General features: G+C 37.7%; 1 protein-coding gene across 3 annotated transcripts in view; it reads left to right on the top strand.

Moving 5' to 3' along the window:
- Window positions 1-2,274: 2,274 nt before the first annotated feature.
- LOC139115877 (glycine receptor subunit alpha-2-like) overlaps window positions 2,275-26,612 on the top strand; it is a 38,352-nt gene continuing 14,014 nt past the window's right edge. The window contains exons 1-2 of one of the 3 annotated variants that reach the window (XM_070678281.1): window positions 2,275-2,723; window positions 3,282-3,391. In XM_070678281.1, coding sequence (XP_070534382.1) covers window positions 3,351-3,391 — 41 coding nt within the window. In that variant the 5' untranslated portion in view covers window positions 2,275-2,723; window positions 3,282-3,350. Of the gene's footprint in view, window positions 2,724-3,281; window positions 3,392-9,176; window positions 9,478-26,612 lie in introns of those variants that run through there. The other 2 variants (XM_070678282.1, XM_070678280.1) reach the window with 2 other exon arrangements.

The raw sequence follows: 26,612 nt of genomic DNA, 5'->3' as shown, positions 1-26,612 counted from the left end.
ATTTCCCTTTCATTTTATTACATCGCTAGCAAAACAATTCCGTGCCTAGCCTACACAAACATGGTGGTCGGTGGAATTTTGTACGACATTTTACTATCATATCGGGAACAGTTTCCCTAGTCTTTGCAAATACATAGATAATTCACCGTATGTACAACAAAGAAAAAAGCTCAATTTTTTTTATTTTAGCATCACATCCATATTATCTCTTTTGATGCGACACTGAGATGCTGCGTTGAAACCTACCTGTCAAGGTTATGTAATACTATACCTGTCAAGGTTACACACAGGCATTGTCAAAAGCAAAAGCTGCTCATTGTACGTCGACTTTCATTGACTTCGGGGAAGGACAGACTGCATCCATGTCAGAAGTGTGAATTTGAATCGGTAAGTCATTTTGACCTGGCATCTGCTTATGGCTTCGGAGGAAATCAATATTACATGCTTTTATGAGAAATATTTCATCCATGCGGAATATCTCTCTAAAGATAAGATAATAAATAAGTAGATATAATGAATGCACAAAAGAAAAAAATTACTAGTATGTAAAAGAATAATGAAAGCCTTCGCTAGCGAGGCGCATTTGTATCTCTTTGCTTCAAGGTGACGAGATTCTTCGAGTGTTCGGTCTGTAGTAAAGAAACAGAGAAAAACGCACAGTTTTGTCATGTATCTTGTGTAGCATTATCAACGCAAACACTATACTGACACGTTTAGACGGTTTTGCACTAATGCTAACAGTTAAAGCTCGAAAATTGTCACAATAAAAGAGCATGATATTACAAAATCTCAATGTTACAGGGGCCGTCTTTGTATTGTTCTTCCTGTTTGACCTTAAATTGTGGAATATAAGGTTTACAACATAAATAAGTGGACTTCATTAAGAACCAGACGTCACCTATCACTCTATCAAGTCGTTTGACATGTGTCTAATATTCTCTTTTCCTCGTGTCCGATTTACTTCTAATGGCATTCTTGACGATTTAAAACAGAAATAGTCGATGTCACCGCTTCAAGCACGGACAATGTTTTATACGGAGCCTCGTACGGCGGCATAATTCTTATTTCCTTCTACCGTCATTTATAGTACGTCAAAGGTCAATGTCAACTGTGTAGTGCACAAACGCTGCATATATTAGCTTCGAGATAATAATCTTGCTCATATTATACTAATTAACTAATTACTAATAACTTTTAAAAGGCTGAATAATATGAAAGATTATTGCACGGGAAGGCCGCCAGTGGCTCACTTAGATAAAAGGTTACAGGAGCAATAAAACGAATTTAAAATAATAATGAACTGACTTTCAAAGAACTTTGTCTGAAACGTGGTTCGTGGACATCTCTCCTATTTACTGGGAAAAAATGTTATTTGGCATTTCTGCCATCGCTTCATTTGAAATATGTGTGTAAGAGTGACGTCTGGTATTACAGAGTCATAAACGGGGATATTTGTAATTTAATTTTAATACCTTGTGATAGATGTCCTCGTTTTGTGACTTTCCAAATGAGATCTAGAATAAATGCGTTGACCTCACATCATTGATGTCAAGTTATTTCTAATGCCCGATTAACTAACTTCAGAATGAAATAAATTACCATATGCACGATTCATTGCAGTCAATCATCCCAGAACTGTGAGAGAAACATTCTATTCATATTCAATCGTCTGTGAAATGAATGGTGGACCGACAGCTATGAAAATTTCAATTCAGTTTCCAATGTTACATGAATGTGTAAATCAGTCAAACGGAAACATGGAACGCATGTATTCTTCGAGTGATTCATCGAACACCCTAAGGCTTCAAGACATTGGCATCGGCACGAAAGCTGGTACCCCATGGAAGCTCGCTATCGCTGCCTGCGAGATGGCGGGAAATGATCGCTCAAAGTTCGTTAGAATATGTAACATGGCACCTCTTAATCTTCAGAACATCAGCGCTCGTTTTATGAAAAAAACTCAACTGTAACAAGAGATGACAGTGATCGGAGATCATGTAAGCTGATATACGCAGATGCAGAAAGCATGCAAGCAACAGCAGCGCACGTGGAGAATTGCAATTAATTACAATATTATATGTAGAGAAATTTGACCAAAGATGGATAAAAAACACGTGACAGAACCAGTAAGACCGCTGGTGCCTGCATTTTGTTCATACTTGGCCACTTAATATTTATGAATCTATGCAAATATTCTTGATACATCACTGACGTGCTCTAGACACTGTTTATTCATGAGTTTCGTCGAAACGGGTACGTCCCAGGACAAATTTAAAGCCATCAAAGATTTTTTTGTAGAAAACAGTCGAAATCACCTCTCGGATGCAATGTTCTCAGTTGAATGGTTTGTCACACCGTGGATTCATTGGTATACATCAATATACATGTATGGTGCTCGATGTCTTTTTGTTTTTTTGTTTTCACGATGATAGAAAACTTAATCGTTTCATCCTACGGCAACACGTTAGGTAATTGTGTGCAGTGTCTGCAAGATGCCTCGGTCCACAGTCCTAGAGGGACTGTGCTGAGTTTATGCTTATAACCTTCCTGTATATTCATGTGAAGACTTAGGGGGTTTGCGCATCACACCACATTTTATTACAAACTGAGGGGTTTCCTCGCAGGTTGCCTGTGTCTATTTTAATACTGCCGTCGCCGCTGTTAGCATTGACTCATTAACGGTTGGAAGAGGAGCAGTCTGGGTGGTCAAAGATCTGGTAACTGTGAGTATGCCTGTGACGCTTTTCTGCTGTCCGTTAGTTCTCGTGTTACCTAAGTGTTTTAACATGAGACCTAAATGCCGATCGTCCTAGGAACGCGCGATGTCATCCTTACCATTGCGGTAAACCGTACATATTGCTTGCGCCAAAAATGCGACCTTTGCATTCGTATTTCCCGTCGCCATTGCGAATTTATGATTAAAAATAAAATATTCAAGGATGGGCCGCTCCATTCCTTAGGCTTAGATGATTTGACGGGCTGTTTTAGATATTGTTGACATCGATGAAAAAGGCGAGTTTGTGAACGGTAAACATCGGTGAGCTAGAATTAGCACCCGATGGTGATTTCCCGTCGACTAATAAAGTTACAAGTAATTCTGCCTGGCACATTTCAATAGAGTGAAATTGGAACTCGGAGGCTTCATGACAAAGTAATCCGTACTTTGCGTTTTGTGGTAATTTCTTCTAATGCTATCGTTTTTGCAAAAACGTGTTGCTTGCAGCGTGAAATTGTGTGACCCCCTTGCATGATTGAAACGACACATTCCATTCATTTGGCAGGTAGGACAGGTTCGTTCGTGTTGCGCACCATACCATTAAGGCTATGAAAGGGGTGTAAAAAAAACAACAATGAACAATATACACTGGATATTGATACTTTCGTTTGCATGGTGAGTATTAATATCAATCATCTTTTGTCATTTTGACTTTTAAAAGCTCACTTTACACCATCTGTAACACACATTGTATCTCTGATTCTGGCTTTATCGCTTATTAGCATCCTGGTAATAAAAAATAAGGAACGGCCCAATGGGCGATCCTCTTTTGTAACCATCAATATCCCACAGTGAAATGGTCACACGCTGATGCGAATTTAGCAGACGTGTGGCATGCTCAGACACGGCAAAGCGACTGCTCCTAGTGTGATTAATCGGCAATTTAATTACAATCGTCAGTTTATTTCTTACAACGTGAATGGCACTGTGTTGAAAGAGGAGTTCCACTTCAACCTGGCCGCGCGTAGTACGGTAGCGCGTTTATTGCTGAGTTGCCACGCTGTTGGGAGAAAATGGAGCCACACCGTACCCTTCAACCCGGGCAGCATTGTGGCGAACAGTTTTCAACGTATTAAGAATGAATGAAATAGGCGTGAACCGATACTGACTCGAAGTATGCTGAAGGATGACGGCTATATAAACTGAGGCAAATTGTAAATAACTTTCAATGATTCCGTTCAATGACTCATGAGTACCAACGTTACGAGCGAGAAGAGTGCAGCACTCCGCATTCTATAAACCTTGCAACATTAAGACAAACAAATTGCAACGTTGGTAATGAGAAAGAAGTGAACCGATACTGAAGTACAACGCTTACAGGCAAGCCTTGCCACTTCGATGCCTGATATGCATGTTTTTTTACACACTCTAAACGTTTTCATATCATTAACAGGAAGGAACCTAAGGCATCGTAGTGGCAGGGCTTGCCTGTAAGCGCAGTATGTTGAAGCAAGATATATCGAGCAATTAGAAGTGTAAACAAAATGATCCCGTCCGCCTTTCAGACAGCCGCGAATACCTACCGCGCCAATTAGGCATCATTGTGCAAGGGTTTGATTGATGTTACTGCAAGGATGCGGTGTCCTGAAGTAAACCAACAGAACATCAACTGCCCCAAGCCGAATGATATCACGTGACACGATGTACATTACGTGGCACAATGTGACATTATATGATGTGATGTGATGCCATAAGTTGTCGTTGTTGTTTATTAGAGTCATGTCGGGTTGGGCGTTTTACGGGCAACATGTCACATGTATACCGGCGTTGACAAGTGGAAATCTCTAGATGCTGAGATGAAAACTAATTTGCAACATTGAACAACGCCATAATTAATCAATTATTGTATTCTGAGAGTTTACTCTAAGGAATGGAAATCTGCACAGTTTCTGTCAAATAACGAGAGGTTAAACGATGGGTCATGACCGTGAACGTTTTTATATATTAGAGCGTTAATAACTAATTAAGTAAATTACGTTCTCCCTAAGATTTTTCTTTTTATTTATTTATTTGTGTGTTTATTTGATATGAACGACATCCTGGCCCAATAGAAGATCGCCGCTTTATGCACCATTGACCCGGGTTTCTATTCAGTATGAGTGGTGCGCCAAAAGTCAGACGTAAACACTGTATTTTAATCTGGCTTCTTGACCTTCAGCGTTAGCTGTAAATGTGGTTAGTATTTTATTTTTCAAAGTGGCCGGGCATTTACTCAGTAAGAAAATTTACATGAAAATAAACATACTCAGAGAGCTGTATTCATCCATGCGCACTGACCTAGATCCTAGCTCGCAAAAGACTTTCTGAACAAACGGTACCCAGGTGGATTCGAACACCGACTTTCATCTTAATTGCGCCGATATCAACACTGTCAGTCGTAAACGAAGACAAAATTAAGCCCAATAGTCCAATCAATTCCATCTACTGTCGCCATCCCACTCCCACAATTTTAGTTCTCACGACCTTTCTGACTCCAAGATCATGCCCCTGGGGGGAGATGCATATAATCAATTAAGTTAATGTCTGCGGTACACGGGTCAAAAGCTTCGACCCAGTCATCGTGATCTCAATGTGCGAGGGCATTACTGCTTATGAAGTATGGACTCCGAGGCATAGTTCATTGCCCTCGCAGAAGAGAAATACCTCACAATGTGATGAGTTGAATATAAAACACCAAGTTCTCATCTTCAACGAGAAAGTGTATGCATGTGCCAAAGCTAAGGGAGCGTTCAGTTCTTATCGCCGGGGTTGGCCCGGCAAATTCTTCCTGCGCACCGGTCAAAATAAATGAAGCCCCCTACCCATTGCACCAAAAAATTGATAACCCCTTTGAAGATGACAAAAACTTCATGACCCCCCGATCGCTTGATTAAAGCTGCACACACAAACACCTCTGGGGGCATGATAGAATCCAAAAAAAGATTCTCAGATTTTTTCAAATGACCTCCCTTACAAACTCACAAGTTGTTAATGTTCGAATTTCCCCTTCCGACTTGCTATAATTTTTAAATTACCCCTCAAAGGGATTGGACAGAAATTACAGGTGGATCTCATTATCATTTTTGCGCAAGCATATATCTACAAAATTTTGATATTTGGATTTAATTGATAATCAGCTGTTGACAATGTTGATTTACTATACATGCTAGTCTATGATAAAACTATGTAATACTTTTAACAATACAAAACTATATCTATGTACCATTTATAGATATTTGATAATTGACCTAATTGTACTTATCGATAATTGGAATAGGGTTGTTAAAACTTGTATGTGGACAAAAATTTGCTGTTGACTTTAGAATTTCACAATCAATGTCAATCCACTATACATGGCAGTCTATGATAAAATTGTGAATATATTTTTTTCAAATGAAAAAGTTGCTATACTTGTGCATATACAGATGTTCAATGTTTAACATAATTTTACTTGATTAGAATGTTATATATACAAGAACTTTGATTTTGGAATTTCACTGAAAATGTTCATCCACTATATAAGGGAGTCTATGAGGAAACTATGAACAATTTTTTTCCAATACAAAAATAGATAAACCAGTGTATTTATGTACTCTCTATTATTAATATTGATGTACTTGATTAGACTAGGGTGGTAACAAATGGATTTGTTCGCCAGAAATTGGATTTTGGAATTTCACCGAAATGTAGATTCACTGTACAGGGGAGTCTATGAGGAAACTATGACCAATTCAAAACAATCTAAATCTGTGTATTTATAGACGTTTGGCAATTCATTTTAAAATATAGTTAGACTAGGATGGTTAAAGGTTGATATGTGTGCAAGACATCGGATTTTGGAATTTCACCGAAGTGTTGATTCACTATTCATTGGAGTCTATGAGAAAACTATGAATAATTTTTCGATGCTAAGCTAAATTAATTTGTGGTTTTATAGGTGTTTGGTAATTGATACAAATGTACTTGATTCAAATTGGGTATTTGAAAATTCAGATGTTGACAACAAGTGTAATGATATTGGAATTTCAACAAAAAGTATAATTTTACTTTTCATGGTACTATTAGTCTACAGGTAATTGTTAAATCATTTCCCTGGCAAAACTTGCTATATCTCTAATACGTAAGTTAGAGAAATTGTTCATTGCCCTCAGTGAGCTTGATTTACAATAAGACTAGCCTCAGAGTTGCCAAGTCAAGATGTTCATGTGACAGATAATTATACTTTTGTTCAGATTTAGTTAACTGATTTCAGAGAATGAAATCATGCAGCGAATCATTTTCATCTCCCAGAATATTTTTGAACACTGAAACTGCTTTTTGACGGGACGGATACTTATGAAAATTAAGTACCCCCCCCCCCTCTGAGCTGTTTGAAAATTCATGACCCCCTTTGCAGTTTTCAAATTTAAGGTGACCCCCGTGGATTTTGCCGGCCCATATCCAGGCCGTAATAACTGAACGCTTCCTTAATATTTTGATTTTATTTTATTTTTGGGAACATTTGACAAAAATGATATGCACGGTCAAAGACGATAACCTGGGATAATTTGTATGATAGAAATGGAATGAAAAAACAGCATGACGTAGAAAGAGATGTCGTTTTCCTGACTGCGAGAACCTTTCCAATGTCATGAATATGCATCAGGGCCTCGAAAACCAACGACTGATTAAATTGAAAGTGAGTGCAGTAACCTCTTGCATGGGTATATCAGATGAGGAACCCTTACCAACAAGTTGAAAGGACGTAATTTCCATAGCCAATCGACAGAATTGTGTTCGCAACGATAATTGTTCTCTGACACAACTACCATAGCTACTTGGAAGTGATATGAATATTTATGCATTACCTAAGACAAAGAACCCAGGACACATGCACTTTTCTCCAATCAGAAGTATGGCAATTCGTCTCCGTCCCTGAAAATTATCCCAGATACCAGACGTATGCTTTGTCCTTTGCGATCATGTCAATGATTGTGTGATGTAAAGTCTTGCTGATTGTGGTTTGTGCAAACATATGCTTTTCAGAAATTGAATATCTAAACTTTAACAATTTACATGGAGGTACCATGTATGCTCTTATACAGCAACACGTGAAAAAGGTGTTCAGTATTCATTGTGTCTGTGTGGATACTTTGTACAATGAATTTCCTAACAATTATTTTATTCAATTTCGCATATGGCCAGGCTTATATATCAAATATTGTGCTCATAAAATGCAAATATGTATGGTTGCTGAGATAATGCAAAATGATGATACTGATCATCTGTGCTGTTAACCTAAATGACAACTGGGTTTGCATGGCGGTACGTAACCGAACGAAGTCAGGTAAAGGGTACAGTATGCAGTCACCACAGAGCCGGGCGTGAGAGAAGCCATTGCATCGTACAGGATGGATATATCTCAAACATCATGCATGATGAATAATACACTAAATAGCCAAAAAATTACATGTATAGACGAGCGTTTGCATGGCCAGGGTAGACTAGTGAAGCTGTGTTTGTAAACATCTTTACATTGGAATGGAATTCTGGTTGGGTATGTCATACTGTATGACGGCTTCAAAGGTAGTTTGAAAACACGTGTCACCATGATATAAGATTCCGTCAAATATATAAAGACGTTATCCGTAAGCTGTCCCGTCATATCTACGACATATTGCCCGTTATCGATTGAGTACCGTGACAGCGGTTACACTATGATAACTTGTGCAAGTGCTTTTGTTGTCCCTTTTTTCTAAAATTGACAAGAAACATGCTACCCTGCACCTGGCTACCACTCAATCCACAACTAAAGGTTAAGCCTTGAGAACGCTTGCAAAAGACAAATGGCGACAGAAAAATTATCTTGTTTTCACGGAAGAAAACTATGCGTTTCCACTCTTCATGGCATGTGCATGTAAATACACAAAGGGTCATTCTGATGACGTATGAACGTCACGTATTTTCTGGTGCGTGCTTCATGATACGCAGTAAAGCTATTAATGGGATCCAATTGTTTATATGGAGCATTCTACAAAAAAGCATGGGCATACCGTACAAAGCAAAGATCATTTTACCAGGCCTCCGTGCAAATAGTCTCATCTCGGATGCTATAAATATACAATAACAAACGGTAGTGATGTGTGTTGCACTGCTAATATAATTGCATCCAAGTTAGCTTTTGGACAACTATTGTCTGTCTTTTGCACCGATGAGCCCAACTCATATATTAATTACCGCTATGTAGCATAATAATGCCAAATTTAACAGTATATTCACAAACTATAATCGATCTAAAAGTAAAAAGGCAGTCTCGATTGTCAAAATCGGACATTTATGCGTGTAATGAGTTGGTCACAGCTTTCTGAACCATGTGGAATCCGAAAATAAATACCCTGTTTTTGATTTGCTCTGAAAGTGAGCCGTATATAAAAAAGCGATCATAAATAGACTGAAGAAGAAAAGGATACAACGCCATACGGCTGCACTTTTCTCCCGGTAATGGTCGGACACTCTCACTACAGATAAATGTTAAACTGATAAAAGTAGAAAAAGAATAGGGAATTATCGCTATCAAGTCGGATTATCATGTTGTTTGTTAATCGCCTCAGGCAAAACGAGTCGTGGAGGTCTACAACCATCTGTCCAAGCTTGTTGTGACGCTCTGCCAACAAGCAGAAGCATTAATATTCATCTTGCTACCCAGGTCACATCTAGCTGAAGTCAAGCTGAAGCATTTTAAGGTAGGAAGCGCCTCGGGGACGCCATAGTCGGACTCTGAAACTTTCACATTATTCATTAGGTCTACCACATGTTTGGGTTCATTTTGAAACATGAAGAAAATAAGTCTTTTCTCCGGTTTAGTTTTGTGAAAATCTGGAATTTTATTTTCCTCAATTGACATAACGCAGGGATGACGCCTATCATTGAGAATTTCATATATCGGAAAATGTTGGGTAATTTGCTTCTATGCAGCCGAAATTTTCATGGACACCCCGGTTTTTAATCTTAATTTTGAAACAGAATGGTTGTAAGTTTGCTAGAGGGACATATAGCAAAACTTTCAATTTTCGAGGGGTAAGCTACCTGAATGAAACATGTCATTTTACATATAAATAGAAGCTAACAAATGATGGAATTATCATCAGCCTTTTCCAAGGGTGTTTTGACTGTTCTATCTAATACCCTGGCTAACATCGATATTCCCACTCTCACATAGAATTTGTCAACATATAAATGACCTAATATTTGCAATTTTTTGCGCGTGAATAGCGCCTAATAAAAGTCTCCTAACGCTTGTAGTTTCCTTTCTTATCATACAGATATTGATCATATCCAAAGTATTTTAATAAATATTGTATTTTTAAGGCAACATAGTTTGCAAGTCGACCCTTAATTTTTGTTGTTGAATTTTAGAGGAAATTGTTGAAAGTTGCATTGAGGGTACATTTAGCAAAAGTTCATCTTTTAATTTTGAGGCACGCAATACTTTGGTATGAGATGTAGTACCCTGCAAGAAGACTTATTGAGATAAACTTGCGTAGAAGCCAGAGAATTTCAAGTAGTGTCAAAGTTCGAGAACCTTATGTGTTAGCTAGCTTGATTAACTTTCAATCTCTCGGGAAATCGTCTTTTCAGCTGTTTTTCATCTCGGCTGAAATTACCAGAGAGGATTTGAGTGGTTTTCCCTCCTCACTTGTCGTCAAGTTTGACGGTCTGAGCGATGCATGCGTATATTGTTACTGACATTCATCGCTGTTGTGACAATGGCGGATATTTCAGGTGTCAACTGCTATTAATTAGCAAAAAGATCAACCTGCCACTTTAGTCAAGATTGCAAAATACATTTGGTTTAAGAGGGATAATGCTCAGTAGACTTGCTTGAATAAAACTTAGCAGCGCAAAATATTATTTGAAAAATCAATGGCAGGCGCCTGACACCTCTTTGTTCATTTCATCAATTACTTTCATTAATATTTACAAGGAGTTGAGCTACAGGTAGTACGGGGGCAAGCTGTTTTCCATCTATACACTGAGATCATTAACGAAATGGACAATATTGCTGGGGGTCACACTTTTGCAGATGACGAAAATATTAAAACCGTTCAAACTACAACAACCATACGGAAATTCAGCGTATACCAGTTACTTTCAGTCGACAGCCAACTTGTCATAAGGTGTCGCAGTGAGATAAAATAATTCAAGCTTTATTCAGCTCCACTCTCTGCTCCGCCGTGTCCTGGGGAGATGTTTCCAATCTTTGTTAAAGTCAACCATTAAAACTCAGTTTGCTGTGAGCGTTGATTTATTTCCATTTTTTGCGTCAGTTCTGCCTGTGCAGCACGATGTTTTTTTTTTGCTTTTGCTCCTGCGATCCTGTCGAAATGTCTATGTTAATGATGTCGGTACAGCCCAGCTGTATCCCATGTGATAAATTTAGAATTTGATTTGGGTTCTGACTACGGGAATCATGTTAACAACTAATTTAAATACTGTAGACCATAGACTTTGTTTGCAGGCCTGATACTTTACGAAGTTGAGAATTCTACAGTGTGAAGAATACAACTTGTAACTCTCCCTTTAACGATTAATTCACTGGGTCCGTTATTATTGTCAATTTTAGTGTGTTTGTGACAGCCAGGTATTGTATAAAGCACGGTCTTTAGAAGCTACAATTTTTCCTGCCAAATAGCAAATCCCAGTAAATATTAGTTTTTAATATGGAGACACATCCGGGCGGGGAATGAAGTGCTCTTTACTTTATTGCATTTTCATTCTGTCCCGGCGTGTTCCTCAGATGTTAGGAATCTTGTTATGAATACTCCGTGGCATAAAACTTTTCAGTCTTAAAGCATTGCAAAACGATTGTCAGATGGACTTTTTATCACATGTCATTTTACCAAGCCACCGAATACTTATGTTATAATTTTTTCCATGCATCAATAACATACTGTAAGCAAATATTTGAGCCATAATCACTCCAAAGCTATCGGCATAAACATTTCTCAGTTACATACACTAAGGCAGTCTTTCTTTACCCTCACCTTTTGTATCATTTTAGTGATAAATGCCTCTCGAAATTTTTTTTCTCCCATTTGACTAATTTTTGTTGTCTAACGTACATGTACCGGAATGATGCTGGCTAATGTTATATTGAATTTAGCATTTCAAAGATTCAAAATCCTGCGTATTGATGATCATGGGCTGATTTGATTGACGAAAAAGTGTCTAATTTATTGATAAAACCAGTAAATATAGGGTAGACTGATCACATTCCAAAAGAATTCCTTTCATGTTATATATATATAGTATATATATATATATATATATATATATATATATATATATATATATATATATATATTATATATATATATGTATACACATATATTAAGCAAACTGAATTATTGCATGACTGTATTTTCGATGATATACACCACATTCCAAAGAGGCGACAGCTGTCGTGAGAGCTTTATGCAAAATTACAGAGTCTCCTGTACAGTATGTTGAAGAAATAATTAATCGACGCATATTTTGGAGCATTTTCAAATTGAGGCTAATGTCCTCGTGGACAATAAAAAGATATTAGACGAATTCCTAAAATTTTATGACCATGTGATTCTGATGCATCAAGTGTATTTTAAATTCGGTTTTTGGACGAATTAGAAATTTTGAATATGTTAGGAAACTTGTGTCACAGTGAGTTCAGCTAGCAAATCACTCTCTTGACGTTTGCCGCCATTTGATACACAACGTCTGGACAATCTGATAAATTCATGGTATGAAGACAGAGCAAAATCTAAAGCGACAGCTGCATTATGCGCAAATGGCCGACCATGCGTTAAACAAACATAAAACGGTCTCAAAAAGCGGAGAACGGTGAAGGAGTGTTAGATAGTTAGTTGTCAGATACTCGAATAAAGATCCTGCAGTGTTTTAACACCATGCAAGGCACTAAGGTGGATCTGCGCTGGCAACGGTGGAGAACATGAAAATTCGCTATGTTCGGACTCTTTGCATTTTTGATAAATTTAGATCCCTTTTTTCCATTTTCGTGATTAAAAAAAAGGAAGAAGATAAAAATAAAAAACAGTGAATTCATCATAACTACATGTAAATATATGTGTTGGTACTATTATCCGTGACCATTCATGTTGTTGTCATGAAAGGCCAATGCCAACCGGCCCTGGGCCCCTATTGTATTTGCTTACACTTTTCTTGCTTTCTTTCTTCTTTCCATCGTTTTTTTTCAGACAAGCTAGATCTGGAAAACTGCTTCACCTTCACTTCGTCTAACCTTACAAAATTATTAAGGTGTATGAGTAGTCGTGCACCTGTCTTTTTGATTTTTAATTAGTCACGTGAGCTGGCGGCAATGTCTTATTTTTCCAAACTTAAAAATAGATTCTACTTATGATGATAATGATTATTATTGTGTATACTTTCTAGTTTCCGGAAAGCAATTGGATCAGTCACGTGGTATAGCCTCCATATTGCCATTTGCGAAAACCTTGTACCATAACGATGAAATAATATCAAGAAATCTTCACTCTCCAAAACCTGCGCATCATTGGAGCTGAAATTTTACTCATGCCATCAATAGTGTATGTGCTTTCTACTTTGTGAAATGCATTTGGATCGGTCGCGTTGTGTGTCGGCCATATTGACATGTGTGGAAACCCGATTAAGAACTTCTTCAATATTAAATATCTTCTTCTCAATAATCAAAGACTCATTTATGTTGAAATTTTGCTCATATAATCATACACGTGAGTACTTTCAAGTGCACGATGGACATTTTGATTGGTTTCGTAGTTTGGCAGCTATATTTTGAATGGTGTAAAACCTAAGATAAACAAGAAATGATGCTAATAAAACCGTCTTCATCCGAACCAACAGACGCTCTAGGCTCAAACAAACGAATTCGGTACCAACACTTTTTGCTAAATCATTAAGCTATCTTCGCTATGGCTCATTTTAGCAACCATGGCAACGGCTTTGACCTCACCAATGCTACTTGCAGCTTTTAATTTTTCATTTGTTATCGATAAAACCAAAACCTAAGTGTTTTGGTCCGATACCAAGTGATGTCATTGGGTACTATGTCAACGATAGTGACATGATATCAACCATAGTGACATGATATAGTAAAAATAGGGCCGTCTGGCTCATGAACTATCCTGTTGTGTTAATCCTCTCGTGCTCATGTTGACGGACACGCTAACAGCTTGTTAAAGTTGCTGGTACGATGCCGTCTGTTGCAAGAAACAAACCATCGCGGCATATTCAGACTGCAGTAGCCTTTCCCATGGAATTCCTGTAAAATTCGCTTCATTCACACGCATGCATGTGGAATACATTTCAGAACGCGATGGTAAAATACTTGTCCACATCACATTCTTCACGATGGGTACATGACTGTCCTTCCTTCTTATGTTGTGAACTTGAACCCCGCGGCATGTTATTTCTGTCTGCGTTATCTTACACAGATCATATTAGTTATTCGTCTGATATTTGTGTTATATTAAATCAATTTGCAAACACATCATAAGGCAGGCATTCAATTGTGCAGTTACACCGTTCCATCCTGATCGTTTGACGCCGATGATTACGTTTTTATATGAAAAAAAGGCGATAGTCATGTTGTTCCTAACGACCTTAAAATGTAGAGGGAAAAATAAATGTTTTTCGCCATTGCCGTCCCGCTCGTGCGTATTCATATTTCTCCCTCGCGGCTTCCTATCACGTGTAGTTCCGATTCCCCTTTTCGGCGGCCTCTCCGCAATGCAAAAGCTGCCCAACGCCGATTCTTAGATAATATACATTTAACTCCCAATCCGCAAACCCACGAAAACAACGGCTGCCGCAAAATATCCCTTCCTAATCCGTTGGTCATAGTTAGCAAATGCATAAGATTTCCCCCGCTGCTGATGTCGTCTGATCCAATATTTCCCGCTCTTGATTATACGATACAATATTGTCCGGTCGCACCCCTCCGCTAGGAGTCGCTTGAGGACATTTTTTCACATAACGTTTAGTCAGCTGCGTAAAAAGAAGTATGTTTTTCGTGGGTTTGGCGAGAAAGACTATTGGTGCCAATTCCGTCTCTTCGACTTTGTGATTCGAAAGCTATATTGTATAATTATTGAAGGGGTGTTACCTTTCGGTGTTCCCGCTAGCTGTTTTATCATATCCGTGGGGAACTTACTGGCTGAAAAATATGTTATGACAGTCGCAAACCGCACTTCTAAATGTGTGTGTGAGGAATTACCCTTGTGTTGATAATTTCGGCGGTAACTATCTCTATTATCTCATCTAAAAATTTCGCAAAAAATTAGGTGTAATTATCTGTGCTCGTAAAATGCGGGCGCAATGGTTATGAATTCGCCGTCGGCAAAATGTATTCAATAAACGGGAATATAGAGCAAATTCAGCGAAAGGTGACTGATCTTATGGAACAGTAATAAATGATACATTTAAGGGACAATGCATATTCGCTCAGATGGTTCCGCTGCTATTTGGTAGTATTTGGCACAGTTTACCCGGCCGTATTGAGTATTTCGCCCATTGACGCGGTCAGCATTTACAAACAAAGCGATCATGATTGATTCCCATGCGAACAATGAAAGCCACAGATGAAATTCTCGAGAACGTATTGAATAAAGAATGGGTGCTTACAAACTTTAAGTATAAACATTAGTCAGATAATATACGATTCAGTATATAGTGACAATTAAGAATGAAATATAACGTAAACACTCGTCATTCAAGTTCTATAATGGATCTACTCGGAGCCTGTTGCCAACAGCCTGAGATAGGAGAGAATGAGTTCTATGAAACACGAAACAGGAAATCATCATTTGCAGTTCGAATCATTGAAGCCAGCTCTGCAAAGAGTGCAGCCGGCGACTTTGTGAAAAGTGAGCATTTCATTCTGTCACCATTTGAAACTGACATTGATCGGACAATTTCGGTATGCGCGACTTATATATCACGAGAGAATGAAATTTAAAAAATAAAAAAATATATATAATCGTTAGGGGGTAGACCTTTATGTATTTTTCTGTCAATGGATTTTTCAGCAAACATATTACATGAAAAAATAAACAGCTAAGTTCGAACTTATTTTCCCGTCATTTCGTGCTGAATTTGTCGAAAAATAGGAACAGGTAATCATCTTTTAATATTCATGTATCTATGAACACCCGTTTTCAAGTTTGTGATTAATAACATAGTTCTCCATTTATAATAAAAATTGCCAGAATTTTAACATATATAAATAAAAATTCTCACTGCCGCAGTGCTCGTTTTGTTCATTATTTGTGTTTTCCCAGTTTGCTACTGTTTTTCCTGTTGCAATATTCTTGTTGCTACAACAATTCCTCCCTTTGGGACTGTGGCTCTAGTGTGATCACAAAGAGTGTCATTGAGTCACGGCCATTATTTGTGCTATTTGTGAGTCCATCAGCAACACGTCCCATGGTGATTTGGGCTTTGAAACAACCTCCGACTTTAACTAGCGCGGCGAATAATAACAATTTAAGAGTCACTGCAGATAACACAATGGAATCTCTCTGTTTGTAGATTCTGCCCGATCACCTTGATTACTTTACGTTTCCACGGGAACCGCCAAGTGGGATTTTTGTGACGGTACCCATCACAGAAAAGCCTTTATAGCTGTTAAGTGGTAGTATGTAAGATGAAGTTTCATTCCACAACATCGTTATCCATTATCCATTTCACTCAGAACATAGAAGCTAGATTGTTTTCGGGACAATACTATTTTTGTTTATTTGCGCATTTATCGAGTTTTAACCTTGATTCGCTTGTCAATAATTTTGCGGGCCTTCCAAGGATGGGTATCTTGTATATATGTCAGCCTCTTGAAAATGGTCACGGAAAAACGGCAAAAACAATTGTCTTAATCTAATATTCCTGCATGTAGAGGCAATGTGTCGTCCCCTCTTGCACCATCACGCAGTGATGTTGACAACTAAAACGTAAGTGCAATTGCCGGATGTATCAACTTTCCATAACGTGCCCTCTCTCGATCACACCGTTGAAATTATATTTTACAGCTATTCGTAAGACATCCATAGAATCTAATTTGAATATTTGCCTTTGATCATTACAGTTCTCGCATTTATGTCGAACAGTGATAGGGAGTTCTATTTAAACGTGCCATAATTTATCAGCCGTGTGGCCGTCGTTTTGGGGCCATAGCGATTGACAAGTCTTCTCACGTGTGTTTTCTCGCGTAACATCTTTTTCGTGAATCATATAAAATGCATCAAGAACGCTCGTGATCATTGAGGCAGGCTTGTTTTTTGTGCATATTGACAAAATGTTTTCACGACAAGTTTGCTTAGACTTGAAGAAAGAAAGTTAATTCCGAGTGCTGCTTGTGTATTTTGCCCACTCTCAGTGTGCTTATCTCGGCTCCCTCTTAGCTACATACAGCAAGAGGAAGAGCGAGCGAGCGAGGAGAGTTTAAAATTGCGTGTAGCATTTTTGCCGTGACAGATGAAGATGAATAATAAGTGTACGTGCATAGATTTTTTTACAGCGGCGGTCATTTAAATTGTCCTGTGTACCGTATACATTTAGTCATTTGGAGATCAACCTTAAGTTTGCAACAAGGAAAGACGCGGCGACCAAGAAGCTGAAAGCAGCACATGCGCTGTAGAACCACGGATTAGGAAAGACGTTAGTGATACCAGGTACCAGCACTCCCTTATTGTCAATTCGAAACCAAACCCTCCATTTGTAAAACAATAACAACAACCTTCATTCATTAAACGTGCCACGTAAAAGGCATCCTAAAACTATTACGCACATATACCTCTCTTCATGTCACAAGAATTGCGTCACGATGTGTCACAACAATTCATACTCTGTATATTTGTATCATTACACAAATATTACAACTTTTCTGTCTTTCTCTCAAGCTGGAAAGTTGACATAAAGAGAGGCATGCTTTCATTCAGGAATGAGGAAGAATATACTTTACAGATTTTTTCTGGTAACATAAATCTAAGACTTTTAAAAAGAGATTAAAGTACTCTTAATGAAAACAAAAGAAAAAGCCCTGCGAAAAAGTAGCCTCAGTGACATGTCGAATATCACCTTTGCAATTGGATACCAGCCACTGCAAAGCGGGAAGACCAGCTAGGTTTTCTTGGCAGCATGTTCGACTGGGGACAACATAACGTAAGAACTCGAGCTCCTGGTAATCATCAAACCATCATTGAAGGAATGATGGGTGACCGGTCACATTTGTTCATTAGCAACGGGAAAGCGAATTGAAAAATTAAGCGGCAAAGCTTAGTCGAGCCCATTAATGTGACTTCGTTCTCCCTAGCTAATTTCATGATTACCGTCATCGTTCAATTAAGGGCGACAGGAAGGCCAAACATTAATTAACGGGCAAGGCCTAGTCGGGCCTATTAAGATAACTTTACTTTCTCCCTGGCCAATGTTTGAGCGTTTATGGTCGTTAGGGGATTCTTCATATCATGATACCACTATACAAACGGAAATTCCTATATCCCATGAAATTTGGCGTACCCTTCAACATGGAGTAAGTATATGTGACCAACACGAGGAATAATAGATGCGTTCACCTACGGTGTAAATTATGACGGATGAATAATTTCCACATAAAAATTGCCAAATATATGGTTTGCCTTAGTTTGACTCAAAGGTTTGAAAACAGCGACCATTTATAAATTACGTCAGCATGGCATTTCCTTCCTTTCTGGCGCCCTTTACTTTAACAGATTTACACCAAACTTCATTGCAGCTCTCTTTTTACCGTCTGCTCGTCCAAGTTTTCGTCGATTTCTGGGCGGGATAGTGACAAACACGATTCGAACTAATTTGGGATAATTGGATTTTCATATTTTCTAAATTTCTCAAAAATGTTAGGTGCCACATAGTTGAATGTTGCAATTATACAAATTACTCATAAAAGCAATTGTAAAAAGAAAAGCAGATGAGATTACATTTGTAGATTGAATCGGCACTACTTCATCATCCAATTAACCCAAATTAGTTCCAATCGTGTTGACATGTCTTTACCCGTGTCGGCCACTGAATGCATGTTATGCTGCGTCGACCGCTTTTCACAAAATTGTCATATTTGAACAATAAATTGTGTTTTTTTAGTTAACTACCATGTGGTCTATACTATGACGACAATACTCTTTTGCTTTGTTTACAGTAGTATGGTGAAACAGGGTAATATTTGTGCCTTTATTTTAGATGGACTCAAATAAGTGTCATATATGCCACCTGTGTAGGAGATTATATGAATCCCAACTTATGCCCTAGGTCGTATTTCGCAACAGATTTTATTATTAAACATATTCCAGGGTTTGAATTCAATGGTCAGTCAAGTGGTCCTGAATGACCGTCGAAGTGTGTCGTAAATACTTATGCAGTGGGGCACCTGTTGTAATTCATAGCAAAGCGTGTCTAAATGACTTAATGCGAGGAAATGACAAACTCGTTTAATCGAATTGAATATAGCATTAGGGAATTGAGCTTATCACACGAAGGCAGTTCATATCCTATATCGAATCTCTAGTGCGTTTTAATGTTTTATGTACAGCTGGAACAATATTCTGAAACCGTTGATGGAACGCAATGATACATTATTGTACACGTCGTGTGTGATGAAAGAAATCTAATATACGGCGTCTTTCGCAACGCTGATACTGGCTGGAAGTATTAACTGATCCGGCAGTGTATTGCCATTTTCCCTGCTAATATCCACCATAGTATTGCACAGCATTTTATCAGTTTAGATACCTTCAGTTGCCAAATTGAACTTCATTCTCAAGTTTGCATAGCTTCTATCTTCGGAATGGCTGCCCTTCATATGCGAAAACCATGCATTGCTGTCGTCTACTTGAGCCGGAAAGAGTTGCAAGAAAGTCAATGAGCGAATCCGATGGCTTATTGCATGTTTCATTGCAATGTCAAGCGTACATGTACATAGCTGCCTTATTGACACAGTTCTTCTCTCCCAAACATCATGCAGGGATGTTTGGGATAACAATTCTACACTGGATATTACCATGAATTCTTTGATTCACTGGCAACCGACTGTTGTGACACATCGCTGGATACGTCAGCAAAGTTTTGTTGTGTTGTTGCCAAGACCGAATAAACATCGTAGGATCATTGCAGAAACATGCAAATTCGAAAACCAAATTCCTGTTCATGAAGACTATGTAATCAGCAATGAATAACTCGTCTATTTATCAACCATATAATTGCGGGCATTTGACGTAATTTAAGAATTAGAAAAATATGACCTTTCATTTGAAAGTATCGTGTTTGGCATTTTCTACCTGCATTCACGCTCCAGAGCTAATGGAACGATTGTTTTCATTTTTGTCTACCATTACGGCTACAGCTGTATCTGATTAGCTCAGTGACCAGATGCATTTTCCATGTGCACGTCTTGTTCGTTTGTTTGTTTCTCTGATCAATGTATTGATGTTTACGTGTCTCTCTTTACTTGGCTAACATTGTGTATTGTCTATGTGTTTGTTTATCTGTATCTGTCAGTCTGTCTGTCTGTCTGTCTGTCTGTGTCCCTGTCTGTGTCCCTGTCTGTCTCTCTGTCTTTGCCTTCATTTTCTACCGTCTTTCAGTTTGCCTAGTCCTCTGCGCTCTTCTGTTTGCCTTTCTTTCATCAGTAACATACGTGCCGTTTCACTTTATAAATACTTTTATCATTTGTATGATCGGAGAATCGCATGGTTAGACTGTTTAAGATATTTCGTACCGTCTGAATGCTTCGCAAAATGCCTGTATTGTGTCGAAACATTTGCAAAGCGTATTTGCTTTGCCATTGTAAATGAACTGTAGTTTGCTGTAAATTGGTATTTTATTAAAGGGGAAGTTCACCAAGGATGATTTTCACATATGTGCTAGCTTGACGGGGATTGTGGTCACTTATCCCGGAAAAGCTATTTTCGCCATTTATAACTCGCGCGATTATTTTTACAAAAACCGATAGAAATAGTACAGGAAGTTGCCCATGTAATTTGAATCATGGGAAAAAAACCCAAGCTTGGAGCTTGCATCATGTGATATCGAAGGGACCATCTTCCCATGGGTATGGCATTGTCCACTCACACACGCTCAAACCAGGCTGTGCGTATTTAATAATTTTTTGTTTATACTGAGTGTCGTTGCATAAACGATGAATCACTTATGATAAACTATCCACTGTCAGATTTTGTGTTGCTGTTTACTACTGTGTTACTGTGAGTGGACAATGTGGGTCCATACCCGTCCGAAGATGGTCCCTTCCATATCATATGATGCAAAGGTCCATGCCTTGAGCTTTTTTCCCATGATACAAATTACATGGGCAACTTCCTGTACTATTTTTATGGGATTTTGTAAAAAATCGCGCGAGTTATAAATGGCAAAATAGCTTTTCAGGGCTAAATGATCACAAAGCTAGTGCATAAGTAAAAATCATCCTTGGTGAACTTTCCCTTTAAACTTAATCAGTCGAGTGTCGAATTTCATAATTGGTGTTGGAACAATATAAGTCTTTGTATGCACTACTGTTGCCAGTACAGTTGCGTGGTCAGTGGACACTTCGCCATCGTAAATTATTCATTATTAATTTTAACTAAAACTATCCCTGTAACCATAACTATTTGAAACAAGACAGACCATCCTTTTCTAAGACTCTTATCCCTAACCTCGACGGGTGGATGAGAAATGTGTGAGCGGTAAAAGCCTGCGTAACCGTGTTGATACAATGCTCATGAGTATATAGTGGGCAATATCAAACAAATATTCCTTGAAATAAGGATGAGCTACATTCTTAAGTAGATCCAGCTTTTTTATAATCCACACAAATCAATCGTAAATAAATATGCACTGACAGTAGCCAACATTTAAAACTGAATCATATTTTCCACAATGCAGTTTTCTGGATCCCAAAAAATCTCCTGAGTTTTTGCTCGCTCCCGTCATCATCCATCATGTTTTATTCCCACGTGTAATTAGTCGATTTGAGATTGGCACTATAACGTATTACCTAGAACTCCTACACAAAATCTCGTTGAAGAAACTCACTTTTGTTTGAGCCACTCGTATATGTATATTAAAAACCTGGGTTGCCATGACACCGAGTTTATCATGTTTCAACCATTATTTTCTCCCAACAACTGCTGTCAGTCAATCTAGACCATTACATTTAATTAGTTTTTTTTCAATATGAAAGAACCATTAATACGTTGAAAACACGATTACGTAGGATAAGAGCAAACTTTTCGGTTTCTTTAATGGCCGTTGTATTGTAAACCCTTCATTAAGGTTTCTTGCCAACGTTGTAAATGTGCTTATTGTACAGTTGACGGGGTGATTTCGAACAGTAAGGCGGATGGTATATTCTATTTGATAATATTTCTATAGCATCATAAAGTTATATAAATAATCCCTTAAACGATATTGTTTTTTTTTAGGAATAAGGATATATTTGCATAGTTACAGTGAGCATAAAGAAGAAAGAAGAGTAGAAAGAAGAAGTTTAATATTGGAGTGATATTCCGTATTATTTTCATCATGATAAAGGGCCTTGCACGTTTTTTTTTCGTACGAGATGGAGCAAACATTTTAAAGGTCTTAATACATTACCTATATCCAAAATTGGTTGTAGACGCTAGCTGTTAGAAAGTGATAAAATGCGCACGATACAATATTGACATTAAAATTCTGTAAACATACAAAATGGCCACCACTCCCTGCTCCGTACGACGGTCCGGGTGATCGAAATCGCGGTGTTCGTGAATCAGAAAAATATTTTGATATTTGAGCATGGCGAAATAAATATAAAGACCCTAAATTAAGTTTTCAACCTGTTGTTTGCAACATTTTAGGCATCTGTATATAACAAATAAGTTATTAACAAATGCCACCAGTTCTCTGTGTAACATCAGCGTTAGTGTCATTTGTTGTGTCCCAGACGTTCGACTTCGTCTGATCGGTAAGACGTCTACGAACACACATTTCGCGATTACAAACAAAAGTAATTTATCAGAGGTCCCATTATCATTGTTAAGCAAGGCCACTGCTCGTATTTATCAGAAACACAATAACATGCGATTGATAGTTAGGTAATTGTCTATAGTGTTGAGAGATTTGTCAGCGCCAAATATTGTACATTTATGATGTTCATAGTCATCCGTCTATATCCTTTACAAAGCTTCTTTGATATCCCTGGCCAAGTAATTTCATTCGTATAAAATATTGCTAAATGTAAAACAAAACACACACAGTCACATACAAACGATGAAAACTTTGTTGAATAAGCTTCTTGCGCCCCAGTTGATTACCCCAGGGATCTTTGCATGATTTTCTCCCAAGTAAAAATACCCATCATTACCTCTGTGCATGAAGTAACGCAATTAGTCAGATGCAATCCACCCTTTGGCTATGTTATGCCCCATCGATAATCTGGCTGTCAAGTATTCAAATGATACTCCCATATTATAGGTTAGTATGACGAAAAAATTATCTCCTACGCATTAGCTTAAATTATTTTTCCGTACTTCTATCAGTTAAATATTGTGTGGAAATGAAGCATGCAACCTAAATACATGTAAAGTGCTACATATTGATAGCTCACACCGATAATTCTATGGTCACAAAGTGTTCTTACTTGTGTCGTATCAGGTCTTTTTATTGTTCAGACAAAGTAGTTATTTAAAAGTAATATACATAATTTTCGGCCGACGTAAACGTTAAAGTGACAAATGTTTTATGTTTGCTGATATTGGAGATTGCATTGAGCCGTCTGACTTAACTAGGCTGAAATAATGATCGACCAATCGTTCTTTCTAGTCTTCCTGTATACCTTAATTATTTTCTGGCAAATACCAAAAATCTTTCTATTTTGTCATAACGACCTTGAGAATGGGAGTATAACATCCCAAAACCCCATAATTAAACATATTTCTCTAATGCTGAAACAAGTATACAACTTCTTACATCAAAGGAACATTGATCACAGTTTGAAAATGGCTTTATAGACCACACGATGTCAGAAAATTCATATACATTGCCTGTTAACAGAATGAAAAGCCTGTATGAATAGTTGTTCGTTTCTAGGCATTGCGGAGAGTGACTACTTCAATAAGGTTGAACGCGCCAGGATAGATAGTCGGACTCTCAAAAGTCTACAATTCTTTTCTGATCAACCACTTGTGGGGCTCATTTTAAAGCTCTTGGGCAGAGAAAAACTTCTTAGTTTTTCGAAAATTCGAATTTTAATCTTTTTCCACATTTTTAACACAATAAAGGCGGCCATTTTGAATTTCAATATCGCTAAATGTTGGAATTGTTTCGCGAGTTCCAAACTCTGCACAGTGATCCCCCATTTTTATTGTTGATTTGCTAAGGCAATGGTTTAAGTCTTACACTTTCGAGGCGCATACTACCTCAAAAAATTTTGGTTGCTGACGTTTTTATCTAAAATGCCAAATTGAAAGAATCGGTAAACGACTGTTACACTTTTATATGTGCTCTCAGAATTGATTTCATTCGTGCACTTAGCGATAGATCATTTAAATAATTTGTGTATTTGACTGGACATAGATTTAACAACATTTCGTATTTTAAAATCGGTTACCCATGCGCTGCCGATCAGATGAATTTAAGTACATGAATATGAAATTTGGCTAATGTTATGTTGAGATAGCTTTGATAAAAGGAATTTTAACTGGTAACATGGAAGTACAAATTTGGAAGATTCAATAACGTCTTAGATTCCTTGCGACGTCATCATGATGTCTGTTATTATTCGCCAGTCGGCATAAAAGTATTGGAGAATAATGTTCAATGTTGTCATCTACTTCTTTCAATATTTACATTGAAAGATCAACAATATTTAATTGCAGTCATTGTTAGCATTGTATGAAATCTATTTTCAAACATGTGTTGAAAGGAAACTCCAGTGAAAATAATTTTTTCGGCGAATATCACTAAAGACGTCGTATATTACACAGCATATCAATTACACAGGATATTAAAATTGGCAAGTGAATGTACATTCGTTGAAAACATGCTTTTGAAGATTGATTGATAATCGATACTAACTAGGAACACAATATGTAGACTACATACTTGCCAAATCACTCAGTTTGAAAATTAATGTCTTGGTCAAAAATATCACTTAATGATACCAATTTCCAGCAATGAGCCATTGAATATTCTAGCGCACGTCTTCACACATGTGAGCTAATGTCGTAGTGATGTCTGTCTGTGTATGTGTCTGTCTGTCTGGAAGTTTACACGATAACTCAAAAAGGCTGAACGGATTTAAGTCCGATTCGGTAGACAGGTACTGTATGCTTATTGTAAGAACTAATTAGATTATTTTGGTCAGTGTGACTTGCATATCAATGAAGTTACGAACTATCATTTTTTTTTCATATAATGGTTTCCTATTGAGCCATTAATGACAGTGTCGACATATATCAAGAAATACCCACAAAATTTCATAAAACTTGTCATAGATGACAAACCCAGAACAGTTTGGTGATACTGTGAGTGCCATATCAAGTATCTGCTCATTTGCATATCAAATGAATTTTTGTAATTAGTGATATAATTTCGAAATTGTAATTAGTGATTAAAGGGACATTATCGCTATCTAGAAAAACCTCAGTGGTTTTAGGCGGGCTACCTAAAACCCCTGACCCGAGGTTTTTCTACAAAGCGTAGGCGAAATTGGATGGAAGTTGTCTATGGTCGACCATTTTTAGACATCTTTCAATAAGTTGAACAACATCAGCAACTGCTCGTTTGCAACAATATTGGTGAAAACATTGTTTTATGATAGCGATAATGTCCCTTCAAACTTCGAAAGTACGTTGCGAAAGTTGATGAAACCTGCTACATATAACAGATATCTGATTGTTCTGTGAAGCGTAGTACTTTGTAATGATGCTGTTGTAAACCACGTGAGCACATTCAGTTCACATCAGGTTGTGTGAATGAGGTAGCGCTTGTTGCTATTTTGTACCTTTTTTGAATAGACTATGAATGTACGTTATGGCTTTTAATTTCATAATTAATTTTTATCTCGTGCATCAAGTTACTCTCTCTTTGCGCTACTGCCTATACAGCGTACTGCAGAACACACTGTAACCAGCCCGGAGATTTTAGGGATTTTAGAGGATTTTTGCGTCGTCCACAGTGACGAGCGATTAGATAACAAGATAATGCCTGCAAGAATCGTAGAGCCTGCATATCTGCAGTGGAAAATGTGCAGATGGGAGCATAACATCCAAAAAAAGCAATATAAAAGGATTTTACAAAGGTTACTACACTATCGTGACAAGTTGCAATATTGATATAAGCTTGGCATGGCAATCGATCAAAATTGAATAGCTTTTCAAAAAATTGGAAATTATGTTTACCACAGTAGTTAATTTCCTAATTGGATGAAGTTATGCGTTTGGAAAGTTCAAATGTTATCTGATGTGGCTTTGGTTGCTCCCGAAGCGATGACTCAATGTTAACTTATCATACTGGTCCTCAACTTTGTTTAATTGAAGATCTAAGTGATTGTCCCGACCTCCATAGTGATAGTGAACGATACCTATTTCTAAAAGAGTGGTTAGCTGTACTGCGTCCTTTTGAATCACTGATCATATAAATAAATTTAGAGGCTTTTAAATATGCACAACGTGGGTTAATATCTGAAACTTGTCATTTTTAAAGGCCAAGAAATCTTTGCCAGAACTTTCGAGACAATTTTTTTACTAATTGCTTAAGTCAGTGGCCGTTTTAAGCGGGTGCCGACCACATACCTTTTCCATCAGGAGTACAGGGAATAATC

Source organism: Ptychodera flava, chromosome 17 (assembly GCF_041260155.1).
Source record: "Ptychodera flava strain L36383 chromosome 17, AS_Pfla_20210202, whole genome shotgun sequence".
In the NCBI taxonomy this organism is placed as follows: Eukaryota; Metazoa; Hemichordata; class Enteropneusta; family Ptychoderidae; genus Ptychodera; species Ptychodera flava.
This window is presented reverse-complemented; position numbering and strand designations above follow the sequence as displayed.